Source organism: Camarhynchus parvulus, chromosome 1A, assembly GCF_901933205.1.
Source record: "Camarhynchus parvulus chromosome 1A, STF_HiC, whole genome shotgun sequence".
In the NCBI taxonomy this organism is placed as follows: domain Eukaryota; kingdom Metazoa; phylum Chordata; class Aves; order Passeriformes; family Thraupidae; genus Camarhynchus; species Camarhynchus parvulus.
Window position 1 is genome coordinate 49,499,691 of NC_044586.1, and position 20,310 is coordinate 49,520,000.

General features: G+C 34.1%; 1 protein-coding gene across 13 annotated transcripts in view; it reads right to left on the bottom strand.

Moving 5' to 3' along the window:
* Positions 1 to 20,310, bottom strand: part of POT1 (protection of telomeres 1) — a 61,870-nt gene that overhangs the window by 24,458 nt on the left and 17,102 nt on the right. For 12 of the 13 annotated variants that reach the window (XM_030960302.1, XM_030960314.1, XM_030960312.1 and 9 more), the window contains 4 exons: positions 19,727 to 19,774; positions 18,441 to 18,555; positions 11,410 to 11,540; positions 2,392 to 2,682 (listed from right to left, as the gene is read on the bottom strand). In XM_030960302.1, the coding sequence (XP_030816162.1) occupies positions 2,392 to 2,682; positions 11,410 to 11,540; positions 18,441 to 18,555; positions 19,727 to 19,774 (585 nt within the window). The remainder of the gene's footprint in view (positions 1 to 2,391; positions 2,683 to 11,409; positions 11,541 to 18,440; positions 18,556 to 19,726; positions 19,775 to 20,310) is intronic. The other variant, XM_030960316.1, reaches the window with a different exon arrangement.

The window sequence follows — 20,310 nt, forward strand, 5'->3', positions numbered from 1 at the left end:
ATCTGACAAATGGATTAAAATAGCCTGCATGCTCCCTTTTCAGATAAAAAGGATGGTGACTTAGTTCTAAAATGTCCTTTGCCAGAGGAACTAACAGGGCTGGCACCAGGGTACCTTTTAGAGGAATTTATAAGCTAGTGAAATTTCTTAAAAAAAAATCTTTCAAAAGTAGTTGGGATTGGGTTTTTTCTTGCACAAATACAAAAACAGATAAACCTCTCTACCTCAGGAGCTTGGAAGCTCTACTTTACACTAAACATGAAAACATCCTGGTTTCAAGCTGTCTTGGTTTTAAAAATGAATACTGGAATAAAACCCAAACTGGTTAAATTAATTCTGAGTAAGAAACAACAAATTTTTCTATTACTAGTCATGAACAGATTGGAGCTAAAGAAAAGTTAGTGATAACACTTGATCACCATGATTGGAAAACACTGAAATGGGAGAAACAAAATACCAGTTTCTATCTTCAGCAGAATATGCTCATTGTATGATTTACCTTAATGTACACAATTTAACTGACAGACAGAAAGGAAGAAAAGATTAATAATAAAACTCTTATGAAAGGCATACATGACAGAATAATTTCTAGTGTGTATTCTTTAGTCTCCTCCAATATGACTAATAAAATTCTCAGAAAATGGAAAACACTAACAGCTCAGTGATGCCATCTTTATGCCATGCCCTACTCTGCTGCTGTGCAAACAGGAATTTATTTATCAAGTGTTATTTAAAAGCTATGCTACAGGTGATGCACAAAATTGCTGAAATTCATTTTAGTTGTCTTTGAAGCAGTCCCCACTAGGTACATGAGATCAATGCTTATAATAATAATAATAATTTTTCATAGTATAATCAACCATTAATTTAACAGATATACTTGGAAAAAAAATGTAAAACATTATTGTAAAATGAAACATCAAAACAATACAATAAAATAATATTTAATGATCACTCAATTTGAGCTGGTATTGAATTGGTTGTTTTGTTTGGTTTATTTAGCAAATCAAAAAAAAATCAGAAATCTGTCGACAAGTTTCTAGAAAGGTTTCTTTTCTATCATAATCAGTATTTAATATCAGAAATGGATTTTGCCATTGTTGAAAAATGGAGGAATTTAGCAACAGAATATTAATGTAGCATTTTTAAGCTTGTCCAATGTATTGTAAAACATATTTAGATATTTAATATTTTATGCTAAATAACTGATCAACCATAATTTGACCTCAGACTTCTATCTTCCTAAGTCTACCCCAAAATTTCCCCAAGTCATCACCTTTACTATACAAAAGTGACAAAATTAACTTCAGGTCTTACAACATAGAAAGCCTGTAAAGAAATAATTATTTAAGAAAGCACTTGTGTCTGTCCTTGCAAAATGTCTTTCAATGCTGAAGATACACTTATTAATGAACAACTTAATTACAGTCCACAAAGTCATGAAAATTTACTGGGTCTCATTTGACATCTATTTCACAAGGCATAATTAAATGGAAATGTTTGTTGCAGTTGCAGAATATGTTACAGGATGCACTTAAGGTTTGTTTCTCTGTAGTAATGCGTTGTTCTGTATGAGAAAAATCTTTGCTGCTTCAATGAAGGAACAATGCCAAGTGCTAATTCTAAAAATATTGTAACAATACAGTTTAACACAGTAGAACCAATAAATAATTTTATGAAGTCACAAAATGGAAAATAAAAGCTTGATCATTACTTATGTTTTAACAATCAAGTACAAAAATAAATACAGAAGAGTCTTGTAATAACACCATACTGATACATCTGAACCAAAACTAGGAATATTGTGGAGACCTCCTTTTCATTTAGTTAATGTTAATTAACTAAATGAAAAGGACTTTGGAATCTGCTCTTTTGTTCTGTGGCACTTTGCATTTTGTATTTTCAGTAAGCACTGATGGCCAGAGTGCTTATGTGTAACTAAAAGAAGCTACCTGAAATTCGTCATGATAACATAATCCATTCATTCTTTTTAGGCAGTGCTACTTACTGCACTAATCATATCCATCAAATCTAGAAAAACAAACAGTAAATGCTGCTAACTAGAAAACAAGGATACAGTTTAAAACTAACAATATTTTTCAAGGCTAAGAAATCTTGTGATATATATGTACAAATCTTTGTGAAATGATGATCTCTATAATGCCATCTTAATAAACCCATGTAAAAAAACAATTCAGGTGATCAACTTCAAAGACAACCAGGCTTTCTATTCTGTTTTCATAAAAACAAAATAGCCAAGGATCACAGATTTGTTTACGCTAAAAACATTTATCTACACAGTATTATTTAAATTAATATGTCTGTTTTATTGAAAAATGTATCACAGTGTCTTAATAAACCTAAAATACTATTTTTCAAAAGGAAGTCTACCTTTAGAAGAAAAGAAGATCCATCCACTTTTGCTTTTCCTACCAGCTGGCAAGTGAGATCAAAGAACAGCATTGGTTGAACACCAGACAATTTTGTTGCTGGTCCAGAGATGGAAATATTACTGGCTGCCCAAATACGTAACTCTTCTATTGTTTTCTGTTCTTCATCCATGAACGTGTACACTCTGCTAGAAGTTCGAGGAACTACCGGAGCTCCTACAGTTCCATCAAATGTTAAGGATGCAAATCCCCCACTGGTAATTCCCTGCATCTGTCCATTGTATTCCCTGATCTGTAATAAAATATGAATGAGAAAAAAACCAGTTTGTACTGCATGGATAAACAAATATATTTCTGCTTTATCATGTGCATGGAAAATGGACCACTAACCATTTCTGTCCCTGTTTCTATTGGGAGAATAGAGTAAAAACAAAAACAAAACAAAAAGGTAAAATTAATAATAAGAAAACAAAATGTATAAGCAGAAATATCATCTTACACAAAAATTTTTGAAGAGGCAGACTAAGAGTTACCTGTAACATTTATACCTACAGCATCTTTACAGAGTATTTTATTTGCACACATCAAAATATTTGTTTGGGTAACATATCAGGATTGCTCTTGTAAATGGGGAAACTAAAGCACAAGAGAAGTTAATTTTTAGGGTTTACACAGCAGAGTAATGGCAAAGTTATTACGGATTCCTGGTTTTGGCACCTCACAATAGCCATTTCCCAATATTACTGAACTGAAAAAATACATCAGTTCAAGGAGATATTTGCTTTCCATAAAGCAACCAGTGATGAGCTTTCATTCCTTGAATTATGAATGCAGCTATCACAACTATACAATGTCTATTGCCCTGCCTATGCAGGTCTCCCAGATCCTGCTGATTTTGCTGTGTATCTGCTGCCATATGAAACACAGTATTTAAAGTCTAAAGCATTCCTTCAAGGGTCTAGTCTAGCCTTACTGCACCCTGCAATTACAGATTTATCTATATCAAAGCACTGCATGACTCATTATCCAGAAATCTGAAACAGTCTGTTTTGCTCCATCCCTTTCTAATTAATGTGGGGTCACCAAGTAAGTGGTAACAGTCACGAACACGGCATTTCTGAGACAGTCTAGTATGGGATTTCCAGCGCTCAACTTCCAAATGGTTGAAAGTCCCACTGATCTGAAAGTGCAGAACATGCAGTGTGTGTCAGAAGTTCTAAACAGCACAACACTGCCAATGATTTAGGCCTATATTTTATAAACATAGTGAAATTTAAAAAGCAAACAAATCAGGCATTCATTGACCTTGGAAATTCATATGCAAAGCAGTTCAATCTTGGTGACAGGAACTCCTTTAATCCCTGCTACTCTGACATAATGCATAAATGTATTAAGGGTCATCTCTAAGATAAACCTTGATTTACTTAAGCATTCTTTAAACCTGACCAATGGAACACATCAATTCAGGATGAAGTTTTTTTTCAGAGAAACACTGAAAAGCTTCAATCTTTTAACCTTACATTTAAATATTGAAAATGCAAGAAAAGCCAAAGGACAAATAAGGAAAATGCAAGGTTTCATAACCAATTTCCCCCTATTATCTACAATCTGGGAAAACATGTTCCCCTGTAAGATGTAACATAAACACACAGATTTACGTTAGTTGCTATCACTGGCATTATATTCCATAGCTTCTCTAAACAGGTAACATCCAGAGGGGATGAAAACTCTCATCACTTTTACCTATTCATCCTGTATCAAAATGTACTTCAAGAGTATTTATCATATCTTGTCTGACATGTCAAATGTTTCTTGAAGTGTTTTAATTTCTAATTTACCTGTTCATTTATTTCTTCATTAGTTCTTTAAAAACATCATAAAAATATCTTGGTATTTTTCTTAGTAAAAATTCTGCAAAGGCTCTAAGCCTTTCACAAAACCAGAAAAAAAGTACTTTGTCTCCCTGGGCTTCCACCATCAGTTATTTTCCTCTTTTCTCAAACCCTTTATGTCATGCTTTGATCATTCAGGAGGCTGACATACTGTACTTCTGACATCTCCCAATACCCTCATTTAGTGAATTTGAAATCAGCCTTAATGTTGGAAGAGGCAATTATAAAATAATAATTTAAAAAAAGAAATAAAATATGTAAGAAGGTAAATCTCAACTGTCATGAAGAGAAAATTACCAATGATCTTTAGCCAAACCAGATGTCCACAGGCACAGGCAGGTGGAGAAGCCACTGAGTCCTCTCAAATGTAAACAGAATTCAACAATATTATTTAGTGAACAACAGAAGAAACAGGAGAAGAAAATGTAGAATGGGTTACAGAACAAAGTATTTCACAGCTGGAAAATTACTTGTGTTGGACCCACAAAACAGATGATGGCCAACAGAAATTCTCTGGGCTTGTCCTTTAAGAAAAATCATTGCTAAAGTCAAGAGGGATCACTGGAGTGTAAAATGAACAAAATCTGTGGAAAAATGTTGTTTCATTATGGCACTCATGCAGATCTCAGATCAAGTTAGGCACTGATAAAGTAAATATGTTGTATTGTCCAAATGATTTTGAAATTGAATTAAATTTATAAAAGAGCCAATATGGGACTTTTGCATATGACAATGATTTCCCCCTCATTAGATTTTGTGTCATTTCTAGAGGATGTGGACCTATATTTTAAAAAAATGGTGAGGGAGGCTGAAGCAGGGGGTTAACAGGGAAACAGGGCAGACTGCTATCTCTTTAAAAATTCCCTGAGAATTTAAAATAATTTTAATAAATAATGGTTGCTAAATAAAAATATCCTCTGGGACAAAAAATGGAGCAGATAAAATGCGTTTAGCTTGTTCTAAGCAAGTAAATTCCAATACATATTGCAGGAGTCTTTGGCATAGTTTCTGTAAACTAAAGAACAATAGGTGAAATGTCACCTTAATAAACTACATGGACAATAAACTCTAGTGATTTTCTATGGGGTACAACCCTATACTGAATATCGTTATTGAAAAGAAGCTAATCTTGAAATATTTATAAATAGATTTACAGCAAAGTAAAACACATCTTTATTTTTTTTTTCTGAAGATGGTGTTATTCGTTTCACTAAATGGAAAAGTGTGATAGTAAGTAGTGTATAAAGCTGGAATAATAGCTTCTCCATGGTAGCTTTCCATCAAAACTGATTGTTAAATTATAGAAGCAAAGGACTTTTATGAAACCACTGCAGGCACAGATCATCTTAGAATATCAAAAAATGCCTAGGGAAACAACATATACCAAAGTAATGTATGTTTTTATACTAAGAAGGAAGATCTCAATTTTTTATGATTGTCACTGATGATATTTGCATGAAGGAAAGTATCCTGTCAGAAAAAAACCCACCAGAATGCATCTGGTATATTTCATTATATTTTGTAAATGTTTTCTCATCTTAAGTAAATAGTCTAAACAAATTTGGATAATAGAGGATACTGATTATATTTTCTTGTATTTTAATAATGTAATTTTGGTTTACTTATACTGCCAGCTGTATGAACAGAGAGATACTAATGAAACAGAGGAGTCATTTGAAGTAAAAATTAAACCATTTTGAATATGTTCAAATATCACAAGAAGAAAACTGAACTATACAAACTATGTGGAGGCACCTCCTAAAAGAAAACTAACAAAGATAGTCACATGGAAGTAAAATGATTTTTTTTTTGAAGACATGATAAACACATTTAGATATTAGGACCATAAGTGATAACTTATTCTCTAGCATTCCTGAATTGCTGCCTGCAAAGTAAGATTGTTTGAAACATCTGTAGCAATAGAAACACATTAAATTAAAGAAGAAAATGAGCAATATAATGTATTTTATTTACCAATTCAATTCACCTGAAGATATAAGTATTTTGTGGAAAAATTTGTATGCAAGAAGTTTATACACTTAAGTCAGTTAAAATAATTTCTGGTCTAGTAATGTAAAAAGCCAGCAGGCACTGTGATACTGCTTTAGAAATTCTAATAGAGTAAAAAATTACTATTTTGGAATATTTTCTACATATTAAAAACCTGATCCAGTAACTTGACCAAAAATACTGATAGGAAAATCATATTTGCAAATTGCTAAGACTTGAAATTACAGAGACACTATCAACTGCCTACAGTCATTATTTCCTGACATTATTTACTATAGGAAAAATACTTGTTTTTAATTTAAATTCCATTCAAAGTGAGTTGTATGCCTTACAGAAATTTTGAAGGAGAACCACAAGCAATATTAATACTGACATGTCTAAAAAAAAAAAAAGTTGTTTTTTTCTGTATTAAAAAAATCTCCTAACTGCTTACTAAAAAAAAATTTAATTCCTTCCACTCTTCAGAAAAATAATTTGAAAACTGGGTAGCAGTGCAAAAAGACACATGCTCTTCAACATCTTTTTTAGTAGAAAGTCTCAAACCTAATTTTGGCCAAGTTTATATATTTGGACCACATTTTCTCAGAAGACACTAAGAGTCCGGGAGCTCTATTCTGTCAAAGTTTAATGATCATGCAGCATGCTATACATCCAAGCTCCAGACTTTCCTCCTCATGCTTATCAACCTGACAGCTATGGCTAGAGCTGCCCAGGAATAAGAAGTGAGAAGATATTCCTGCTGTGTCTTTCTCCCAGTACCTTCCATATTGCATCAAGTAGAAAGAAGAAAAGAAATCAACTTTCATTGGACAAACTGGATTAAACTAAAGGAGAGAGCACAAAGTGACAAACTGCTAGCTAAGTGCAAAAGTAAGATTGCTCCTGGAAATAACAGCAGATTGTTTAAAGATCAAAGTAAGCAACACAGTGGAACGAATGCTATGTTAAATATTACTAGATTTAGGGGAGTGATGCACAAGAAGAGAGACAGAACAGAACTAGTAAGGATAACAAAAAAGGGAGTGTGATACTTCTATGTTGATATGAAGCTATGCTCCATATATTTGACATTCAGATTCCCCCTCCTCTGTGGATAAACACCTTAGAAATTCCCTAGCAAAGCCTACATCTTACACTTGTCAATCTACAGATCTATGAAAGGAATAACCATCTATATTGTGGCTATTAAATCCTTTTGCTCAAAGAGACTATGTGTTTACACTGTAAATCTAAAGAGTCTGAATCAGACGAATACACAATCAGTAGCATTCAAGGAATCTGATTTTCCTGGTGTTTTTCTCCACTTTTTTATTCTAGAGATCTAGGATGCTGCATTGGGCATGGTGGTATTTGGCCAAAGGTTAGATTTGATGATCATGAAGGTAACTTCCAATCTTAATGATTCTCTGATTCTGTGATCTAACCACCACACTAAAACAACAGGATTATAATCCATGATTATCCCAAGGTTAGTAGATGGCAGTTACTGATGTCTGTGCAAACTCAGTTCAGCTCATGATGCATTTATGTTATAATACCATGTTCCATAACCCCCAGGACCCTATTTTTCTACACAATATTTTCTAACATGGTTCATGACTTGAGAAGTGCAGTGGTGATGCAATAATACTGTCTAAGAAAGAGGGTGACCACTTTACAATTCCTACTTCATTTGTAACAGCAACTGGCCCCTATGTACAGAAGAAGTTAAGGTTACTGAAAGTAAGAGAAGAGAACAGCATCAGGATTACTATGACAAAAAGCTAGAGAATTAAGGCTTTGTAATTGCTACAGAGTTTGCACCATGCCAGGGAAGCCATACAAGTGAAGTTTACAATCAGAGGTCAGTGTCTTGGTCTTCATTCCCCAAGTGTTGCACATGGATCACACAGCTCTGTAATGCAATGCATTGCTCTGCAATGCTGTGCATTCAGGAAAAAGGGCCACCAAAACACATCCTGGACATCCTGACTGCAATTAAACAATTAGAGTACACTGAACAAGATGAACACCAAAATAAGAATGTGCTTCCCTTTTTCCAATCCTCAAACATTAAAATGGAAATCAAATACCAATTCTCTTCACTGGAAGTGAGGAAATAAGTTCTTGTTTGTGAATCATTCAGAGGTAATAAAGAATACTAGAGAAAAGCCAAAGAGGAAATTAACCATTCTATCACCATGGCAGGGTTTGAGGCATTTTAAGAAAGGCAGAATACCAGCCAAAACTCCTAAGTCAAGGGAGTACAAAATATTGCAGGCTAACCAGTGCCAGCAGATTGCCCCTTCCCACTCTTTCACAGTGTACCATTAGGCATTATTTCCAAGATATTAAGAGCATTCACAGCGAACAATAAAAAAGAAGGTCCAGAAAAATCCACCTAAGAAAACTCTTTCTTTGCCATGAAGGTAGTAGGAGAAGACTAGACAAATAGATCACAGGCCTTGCTTTTATACTGGGAGATGGGGGGCTCACCTTCCACAATCTCTGCAGAGCACTGATTATGGCTGAAAGACCAGGTACAGTACTGTAAATCACTAAATTCTGTAATTCATGAGAAACCATGAGATGACGTGCATAAAGATGCACTTCAAGAAATATTAACAGAAATGTAATAAAACTAGATAATTTTCCAGTTCTATTACTAACACACTTAAAATTATCCTTCTCTGAAACAAATACTAAGCAAATTAAATTACCCTCTATCCAAAATAATTCCAAAAAAATCCTCTTCATTAAATTCTTATTAGCTCTGGCCATCAGATCTTGCCCACACCTCTGTTACTATGAGGACGAGCTATCCATTAGAAGCCAAAAGTGTAAGTGGGAGCAGTGATTTTTAAAATGTGTTTGCTATTAATGTCAACTTCCTGGAAAGCATATCTGGGGCAGACAGAACATGAGGACACAGCTGTAATGGCTGTGTATACCTATCTGTCCTCACTGGTAAGCACAGCTTTCACAGACTGTGGCCTCTGCTACCATGGCTTGCTTTCCATTCAGCAAGCTAAGAAAAGGTGATTAAAGCCTGAAGACAAAAGCACAAAGAGTGAAGGAGAAACTGCAGAAAGTGTAATTAGAAGTCATACCTACTAGGCTGCTTGTGGCTGAAAGAGAAAGAGGTCCTTCCCAGTTCATTCCCAGAAGCTGACACCAGGCTTTTGTGTCAGAAAACTTCCAAAGTACCTGTTACTTAGTCTGGGGTAATCAGAACATTCCCACCCAGAAAAAGACATCTTAGTCACTCTAGATCATTTTCACTTAGAAAGTAATTAAACAAGCTGTGAGCTCATGCATCTGAAGAGACATGGACTGTGAGCAGCTGGAGGTCTGTTAGGACTGGAAACCACTTAGAACAGCTCAACTGTGATGGAAAAAAAAGTGTATATGAGAAGCGAATTGATAGACCCTCTCTTTAAATACTGGACATCATCTTGGAGAATGGTAAAGTACCTACTGACAAGGATTCTAGAATTCTAGATCTCCTCAAAAAAGTGGTGCTAAATCAGAACAGTGAGGTCCTTTACCTGTGCTATATCAGTAGGTTTCCTTAGTAAGTTTGTGATAATAATAAATAGTAGAAGTTGGACAATACAATGTTTGCATAAAAGAGGGTGCCTACATAAATTTCCTGATACTGGTCCTGTTAATTTTCTTAATGTGTACTTAGAAATCCAATACTGACCTACCACAAGCATACAACTTTTCACTTTTCAATGCTACTATTTTGACCAGTTCCTTTCTACTTTCTCCTTCTTCACATTTATAATACATGTACTCTGTTTTCAGAAGCAATAAACAAGTTATCTCCACTGAATTTCTGAAATGAATGTATCTGTACAACATTTACCCTGATGAATTCAGAGAAAATATTAAAATTTAGTGTAAGACTTTCCCATCTGAAGTCAAATTCATGAACTTCCAAGACTGATAACACATCTGAAGTACTAATCAGCACACAAGCTTCAAAATGTAAGCACAATTTAATTCCACTTTTATTACATATACAGATGACCTTAGAGAAACCTTATACTAACCCAGAATAGGTCAGCTAATTTCTCTCTCAATTGTAAATACTTATAATATAGAGGAGTAACTTAAGACTGTTTCTGAATCTTAACAAGTTCTTTCTTAACAATCTCAGTAGTATGAAACTCAAATACTGGATAGATCTTACCACTTTTTACATTTATTGTCATGGGGTTTTCTTCTTTGTTCTCCTGCTACAGCATTTCAAAATGTACATGCTTAATACTACAGATATTTATCCCTTTTATCATCCTTTGGTACAATCCTAAATTTCCTACATTTCTTAAGTTTCCCAGGACACTCTCAATAGTGTTCAGATATGCAAACTGGGTTTTTTTTCTTGTTGTTTTATTCTTGGTGTTTTGGGTTTTTTTGTTTTTTTTACTGGCCTCTTTCATTACATTCAATTTCTGCTATAATTACTTTACGTAAAAAATAAATATGCATGGTTATGTTGCAAATTAACTGCAAAATCACATCTTTGGTCCTATTATGCACCTCTTTAACCATGGTCCAGCATTACAAGATTTCTATTCATTCCATGCAGGGTGGTTCCTCTTCCCTATACAGTTGCAGCAGGCATTAGAAAAACATCCAGCAGAAGCAGTATCAAAGCTACAAACAGTTTCCTGCATGCCCTTTGATACAGATAAATAGGGAGTAATGCAGGATAACACTGGAGCAGCAGCAGGAGCACACTGCACACTAACAAGCCCAGACAGATTCCCTCTACTGGGGTGATTCTCCAGCTGACCTAAACTGCTCCACAACAGAAGAGCTAAAGAAACTCCTCAATCCTATCAGTTTGAAGAGGAATAAATTGTGCTGATTTATGTCAGTTAAATTCTATCCATATAGAAGTACCACATGATTTTTTGTCAAGTAGTTTAATAAATATTATTGTTGTTGTTGAAAAATGTAATAGTTTACTTTCAGTTTTGGTCCATACCATAACCACAGCTGTTTTAACAACCAGCTGCTTTATCCAATGTCTCGAAGAGTTAATTTCTGTACATATAGAACTAAGGAAGTTGCTCCTCTCAGTGCAGAAAAGCAAGCATATAAACCCCCCACATCCGAGTACATACCTTTATTCTATGAAATCGAACAATATCTCCAACTTTGTAAATTTTTGGTAGAAAATCTAGGTTTCCACTAAAAAGACTACATGTTAGCTTCACATTTGATTGGTCCACAAGTGTTACAATTGAGCAATAATCTGCAAAATATAAAAGTGTCTGGATGAGTTAACAGGCATTATGGAATTATTAATGCATAGATACTAAATTTGGGAGGAACACCCCTATGGCAATTTTTTTTTGCTATGATCAGTGTAAGTTTTTTTTAATTTAATTGTTTTACAGTACCATAATAACTGAAGTGTGGCTCATCTTTTTGATAATTAGCCCAAATAACTGAAAATGAAATGTGTGATTAAGCACAGCTCTGTGTGCAAGAACACACAAACCTTTTTCTTCTGTCTGCAACAGGCATGCTATTCTTTCACGTTTCAATTACTTCTTCTACAAAATGAGGCACATATCTACAATTTAATAAAATCATTTTCTAAGATTTATTTTGCACAGCTTCCTGGAAAGGTAATAAGTTCTACAAGTTCTACAAGCAAATTAAAGCATAAATTACATATCCTTGATTTCAACAAAATATGCAAGATACATATATACACCACAAGAATAGAGTCACACAGTGGTAGCCAGAAAGTAGAGTAAAAACATGAAATATGCCTTTCTGAAGTTAAACTTCACAGAATTTCACTTCTAATAATGAACTAAAAAGTAAAATCAAGACAAGATACAAAGATGACAATGCAGATCAGCTGAGAACAGAGCAATATTTGTGGATGACATAAATGAAACCTGCATTTTCCAGTTCAGCTTAGAGAACATGTGTCCTCTGATACCTTATGAACACAGCAAAAGTACATTTGCTCTTTTGCAACATTGCAGCTGGTAACCTACCCGAGAAACCAAGTAGCAGCAGAAACAAAGGCTACATCTTGGCCCTGATCTCCTGTACCTCCTACTGTCCCTCCAAGAGACACCTGTAACCATAGCCAGAAGAACAGAGACTAGAAAGGAGGAAGGAGGGGTGCCTGCAGTGAAGCTGAACCTGGGAAAGGTGGAGGAACAGTGTTCTCCCTAAGTGTTCAAATATTTCTTTGTTTCTCAATATTAGATGTTTATGTTAACTGGCAATGAATTACATTCCCCAAATCAAATCTGTTTTGCCCTGACAGATACTTTCTCATCTCTTAAAAAGAAAAGCCCAAACAGAAGAGAAAAAAAAAAATCTAAATTACCAAAACCCCCAACTTCCCTTAGCTGTAATTCTATGAGGCACCTGGTGATAATGAGATACTACACCAGTATATACAGCTAGGAACTGAACAAATGTGTTGTAGGTCTAAAACAAAGTCAACGAAGTCCCCATCATGCACATTATAAAGATGCAGACACATGAATTGTTGCTTTGAAAGAGAATGCTATCAGGCTAGTAAAAGTGACAGATTTGCCTTGTATATAAAAGCTACAGGAAGGCAGTCATAAAAAGATGATTGTTATATGCAAACTCTCTGAAGAGATTCCCTAAACATGAGGGCAGGTATGTAAGACTGGATTAAAATACATGCTTCAAAAGAAATATCCTTCCGTTTCCAGCACATATATCCTTAAATTTTGCTATCATTTAAACTTAAAAGTTGAAATTTCTTCATGATTTGAATGAATGAAGTGGTGAAAGAAATCCAGTGAAGGCTTACCAAGAAATAAAACTCTTCCTACAGATACAAAAACTTTCTGTATTTCTATAAAAATAGTATTCTTCTTTCTCCCCAAGATTTTATACAGATTCAATGATAAATCATGTTGCATTCAGAAGTTGCTGAGATCACTCTTTTCCACTCCCACCAAAGGCACAAGGTCCACATTCAGTCTATTTTAACATTTTATGCCAGGAATGTCAAGAATAAATTCCAGTCACTGGCTGACAAAACTGCAAGTATTTACTATCGTAATCCAAAGACTGATGTATTTCTTTGGGTATGAATTCTAGAGGTTAACTTAAAAGATCTGTTGCAAATATGAGCAAAATGAGCAATTAAGAAGAAAAGCCCATATGGTTCATAGATTTACAATCCTTGGGGGATGCAGAATAACATGCTACAGCGCACTGATATAGTCCAACATCACAATCAAGGGGAAATAGCAAAAACATTCCAAACCACATTAAAATTGTGGTTACTCTTTGATGCTGTGATTATGGAACTTAGTCAGCTTCATACATGTGCAGCTGCCTATTTAATGGTAGAAGTTAAACACAGTACCTCAATTTTCTGTGTAATTAGCATAATCATGTAAGACAGATAATCATCCTAGTCAAAGCAGTATAAAATAGTACACTTGCTTTACATAGCCAGGGAACACTTTCTACATAATAGAGGTTCAGTCTTCCATGAAGTCTTCTGTGACTTCAGTCTTCCATGCCTTACTATCACCTCAAAACATCCCTTCTACAAACCTAATTACAATAGAGGTCCCTGAGAACAAAGCATAAATACTCATTTTTAAATGAAATCCTCATTCAGCAAGTCCTTTTTGAAGGTTAAAAATAAAAAGCCACTTGTCTTTTCCAGCTGAAGTATGAAAATTGTTTCCTGTTTTCCACAGCAGCATTATAGATCAGTAAATGAATTTACTTTTCTGAAAAAACAGTGAGTCAAACTCTACACAGAATTGCTGAATTTACATAATGTCCTAGAGTTAAACAAAACAATATAATGTCATCGTTCACACTTTAGATTTTTCTCAATACACTACTCAAAAAAGCAAAATTCCTTCATTACCAAGCTAATAAATAAATAAATAAATAAATAAATAAATAATGCAAGTTTACATATTGGAGTCAGTTTTCCCTTACTAGAGAAACTAACTCAATTGATTAGAAAAAATCCACTGATTTTCTTTAAAAGAGAATTTTTACCACTGGTAGATTTTACTTGCAATAACCTGTCTTAAAAATATGATACAAGGGATGCACAGTTCAACAAATTTACATGCTACAGAAGAAAGCTTTCTATTTTCGTAATAGATTGTCTCAGTAAAAACACTGAATTTCAGTGCTTCACCTCAAACTGCACCTACCTTTTTTAAAAAATATATTTAATTATTAGGAAGAAGTATTCTCATTTAGGCTTAACATCATGTGAGGAACCACCTGCCATGGACAGCTACATATGCTGGTAACACCCCAGAATTACAAAAACAAGGAGACATAACTCATGTTTAATTTAAATGAAAGTGCAGAGTGATGGTCTGCATGCATCTTACACACTTTTTATACTCTTTCAGCTAAGTCCTTGCTGTTCTTTAAAAATACAATTGCTATAACTTGTTAACAAGTTCTTTATTTCATTTCATAAAAATTCCACAACTATTTGGTAATCAGTAGAAGGTTGCACTGTCTGCATGGAGAATGCTGACTGTAAAGCTATCTAGGTCCTTTAAATAATTTGAAATAGGAATCCCTTGCAGCTCTGTAAAAGTTACTAAAAATCTAAAGTTGCCTCCACTATCATGATAGTCTAGGTTTATTCTTCAGGTTACAACTTTTCTTTTGTAATGCCACAGCATTTCCACTCTTTTTACAGAAATCTCTGTTATGCTGGCTACTAGCATGAGCAGAAAGCCAGCATTTCTCCACTGTGTGTTCAGATAGATAAAAAAACCCCCATACCCCACAACTTCACGCACAAAGTAATTTTTCAGTCATCCTAAGAAAACCAAAATTGCTAAAAAAGCTTTCCAGATTAGTAGTTATTGATATTGTAGAACCAACAAATTGTTTAGTATTTACTGATTAAAAATTTATTGTAGTTCTACTGATGACTTCAGCAGTTCCTGACAAATATGCTTGTATAAATTGTTAAGGTGGAAAGCATCGATCTAATTACACATCCCCCTCTGGGCAATCACATATTTATTCTTCAATAACATTTAGTGGAAAACCCACTACCCTGAACCAATAACTTCTCCCTTCCAAGAGATAAAAAAGGTTTTGGGCAATGTTGTTAGCAGTCAGGGACTCTAATTAAAGATTGCCTTCTGTTTCTTTTATTTCAATACACACAAAAAAGACAGATTATTGTAGCAAATTATTCTCTCTTCAAAACTAAATGAAACATTTAATACTGTTTTCAAGAATTACTGAGGCCATTCAATACACAAGTGTCTGCACTAACACCAAACAACTGACCCAGCTAACTTACCATTTATATTTCAACAAGACAGGAAAAAATAATACAAATGTGCACACGCTCCTATGTGGGTATATATATATGTACATAAAAACATACGCTGCAGAAGCCCAAAACAAAACTTCTGAAGAATCAAACTGTTTTACTAGAGCTTGTTATTTCTAACATAATAGTGATACACTTTAGAGATACAATTTGGTAACTACCAGAAGCATCTGGCTAAACAGATGTTTCAATGCCATCATTTGAAATCTCTAGATCAAAGTAACTGTCTTGAGACTTATTAACTATTTATTCAACTATTTATCATTATTATTATTAAGTCCTTTAAATATGTTCTTATCTTTTATTTATCTTCTATACTTTAAGATAATAAAGAGCGATTATTTTAAAAAGAAATGCATATAAACCACTGTGAACAGAAGGGAAAACATTATTCTAATCTCTAGGGGTCCAGAAATTAAATTGCTGTCTTTACCTCTGCAACAGTTTTTATTCTGTTCTGCAAAACTTATATAAATCCTGAACATTTTGATTCAGAAAAGAACCCCAACATGGAACACAATACTTTGAAGGAAAAACTACTGCAGATATAACTGAGTCAGCTTCCTCACAAAAGGACACCACAACATTCTGTGACGGGTTTGTTTTGCATTAAAGTTGGTTTGCTATTACTTGCTAAAAATTGACTATTGCAATTCAAGTTGACCAAATGGTATCATTGAAATTAGAGCTCATTCTTCAGCTACAAAATTTTAAACAAACTCTGGGCTGTTGGATGAACTTAGCTCAGGATCAAATAAAACTGAGAACAAAAATAAAACTCAGGGCTTCAAAAATTCTTTAAGAATCTGATTTGATTCTTAATCTGAATTTTGGGCATGTAGAACTCTTGACTTGGAAGCGGTCAAGCTTTTTAGAAGTGTCTTTTCCAAAATTGCTATCCTTTATTAATTTTGATTCTAAGAAATATTTCATAACAATAAAATAGTTACAATCTAAATGAATGTCTAGGTAGGATAAAATGAGATTTTAACTGAACATGTGACATAAAAATACACTGCATGAATCTATGATAAAATGCTAGATGAAGGTTTCCCCAGAAAAACAGCACATTAATTCTATGACATTGTTAACCATCAGCAAGGATTCTTCTTCATTCTTCTCTGCTTTATGGAAAACACTGACCAGTATCTACATGAAAAAAGAAGGGTTGGGGAAGCAGTAGGTGTCACATTGTAATGTCCTAAAACTTCACGGTCAAGCACATGATCTCTGTAATTGGACACTACAAAGACAGAGGCTCTTTTTTCTTCTATTTACTTCTCTTTTCTTTTAAATCTCAAGGTTAAGTACTTGAGATATCCTTAAGATTAAGGGAGGGATAGAAGAGAATATCATCTTTGTTAAAAATTTAAAATATCTTAAACTATTGGGGAAGGAAAGTTAGAATCTAGTTTTGAACACTTCCAACAGATCTTACAGCAGACAAAATCCCATCTGTCTCTTGTATGAAGCAATACCCAAAGCACTTTCTTGGACAGTTTTCAGAACTCATGAAGTTCTTATATACAGAGGTGTTAAACTATATGCCCCGAGCAAAAGCATGCTTAGCTAAAAGCACTTTCTGTGTAATAAATGATTTATGAACATAGTGAAAACTCATTTAATTCATCAGTGTTTTAACACTCATCTAATGCAATAATAGCAACAAAAATGATGAACTTTTAATTATAGATTATATAAACCAACAGGACTAAATTAGGTACCAGTCCAGTGGTACCCACCTTCAGTAGGAACACAGTGCAAAACCTCAGCCTTAAGCCTTCATATGTGTAAGAAGGAGCAGCATCTTATACCTCAGGGCATATCTATATAGTGAATAAAGACCCATATGGATTACGAACAGTGGCCCCACTTTCCAGGCTTCCAGGGGGCACCAACCTGAAGCTACATGATTCTATTATTACAGTGTCAGACAGAGAATGTATTGGTGCAGGATTGGCTCAGATCTAAAGCAACTCTGACAAGAGCCACTTCATGCTCTGACAATGCAGAACAATCATCGACCATTTTGTACCCTCTCAAGCAAGCATCACTCTGGATTGAGGAAAAAATTAAAAACCAACATTGAAATATTTGACTGATGAGTATTTTTACTCAAAACCACAGACTAATTAGAACAGTATTAGAGATTTTCATTATAAAGCAGCAAGTGAATTACAACTATCTTCATAAATAAGAAATATCAGATTGTGTCTCTGATCTCCAGTGATACTGTTGGGTCATTTTAATAATGTCAACTGAAAATATACAGGGAAGACATACCAGGAAGTTATTAATGACATTTTGGCAAGGACTAGTTGCTAAACAAATAATCATTTTCCCTATTAAATTTCTACTAAAGAAATTAAAGTGATTAACTTGACAAATAACTCAGCTGAAAAAAAATCTCTCCTAGTTGCTTCAGAGACATGCTACTTTGAAAGTCAGTGCATTAACTTCACATTTTTATATATCTGAAAAGAATGCCTGCCCTAATGATTTCCAGCAATCAGTGCTTGTCTAATTAAGATGTTCTAAGTCCTCAGTTCCCTGAAGTCTTGTTAAAGTAGCTGGACAAATGATAAATCTCCTTTAAGGACTTTCTTCATTTGCTATCTCCACCAGTCTGCCTAAACTGACTGGTATCTCTTACCTATTTGTTTTTCTGTTTCCTTGGTATTAGCTGGTTAAAGCTATGGTCAAAGGCTGATGTGAATTTGTTGTTCTGGTTGATTTTGAACAAACATAGTAAGAAGAGTTCTGGCTGGAGGACGTTTCAAATCTCTTGAATGTAGTACATACCAGTTCCTTTGCTAATATATGGAGGCTTGAAGAATTTCACAACGCCATACAAGTTCACTACAGTTCCATCTTTAAGATGATTCAGGGGAGTATACACATATTTTGGAGCAACAGACTGAAAAGGCATGATACAATGAGGGAGCAGAAGAAAAAATTATTCAAACATTCACACAGAATTTTATCTTTTAACATCATTTATCCTCAGACATATTTATTTCATCTTATATAAAGAAGCAAAGATTAACTATTTCTTTGTATCTTATTCACTTGAGACTCAGAAAGTACACAAGACTTTTAATTTCCTTCTGTGATTCCACCTTTCTTACAATAAGCCAACCAGTTAATTGAAGTAAATTTCAACACAAGAACCAGGTGAGTAAAAGTCATTACAATAAAGAACAATGAAAGACAATTTTTTACTGCTTCATTTTTACATGTCCATCCAGAGGACTTTTTAAAGCACATATATAAATAGCTTTGTATTTCTGCTTGGCAGTGTCACTGCACAGAATCCTTGGCTTGGGCTGGTGGTGGGGGGGTTACCTCTCACAGCCACTGTGCACATCTCCTGATTAAAATACCACAGCTGCTGGAGGATTAAAGAAATTAAGGGCTAATTTCTACAGTTTAAGGACTATTCTCCTCTCATCTTAAGAATGCTGATTAGACTCTTAAAGAATAAGAGTTCTCTCAAACTGATTGAGAACTTAGGTTTTCAAGTACTATACTGAAAAAATCAAACTGTAAATAAAAACTGAAAACAAACTCTAGCACCACTGGTACTGAATCTTTAACATCATGACAAAGAACACTAAAATTTCATAAACCAATTCCTCTGCTTTTAAAATACTATTTCTTGTAGAATTTTAAGTCAGACACATAAGGGCTTGTTCCAAACAGAAATCAAAACAAATGTTAAAAGCAGTATTCGAAGTCTGATTTTAGATCAAAGGAAGTTTCATATTTCATTTTTTCTTTTTACAACACAAGCATACAATCTTGTTTTGACCAACAGTTACCATTCTAATTCAAATTTCCTAAACCTACATGCAATCCATTTGGAGACTGAGATGGGAACTATATTACAAGTACAGAAAATGCACCACTTCTTTCATATTTTATTTTGTGTTCCAGGTATATTATTTGCAAAAGTAAAAGCTAAATGACTGCTGGGATAACGATATGGAAATAAATTAAACAGAAACAATGAAAAATTAATTCCACACCTTCTTATTAACATTCAGTCAATCTCATGTGATTTAAAAATATCCCAAATACAAACTCACCACAGATGCAGTTTCTGAAGCAGCAGTTGTTCCTGGTTTAGTGTAAATCTGTGGAGAAAAAATAACAAACTTTCTGATTAAAAAATGAAGGTACTGAAAATATAACAACATTTGATAACTTTAAAGCAAATACAACACTATATAGAAATATAAACCAGCCCTACAGACATTTCTGCTGTATCTGAACCATATCTGAATCTAGTAAAATTTTAGCTACAGAAGGAAAGAAGGATGTATTTACTGCACTCACACTCATACAAAAGGTTCTTCATTTGAATGATGGAGGCCACAAATTTAAAACTACACTGGCTTAACATAGACCTTAAATGGGTTTAAGGTTTTGTACATAAAGATGTATGTACATGTCAATGCTTAGAGCATATATATTCTCAGTGACTTGTTACTTTCCTCTGGGGGAAAAAATTCACTAGAATGGGATAAATTTTATTTAAAGATAGTTCCCAAGCTTTTTGAGCTTTTTAAGCCAGACTTACCTTCAATGTAAGGTCTTTTAAAGAACTAATCATGGAGATTTGATGAAAAGCCAACACTCCCCACTCTCTGTGAGGAACACAGGGCTCAGC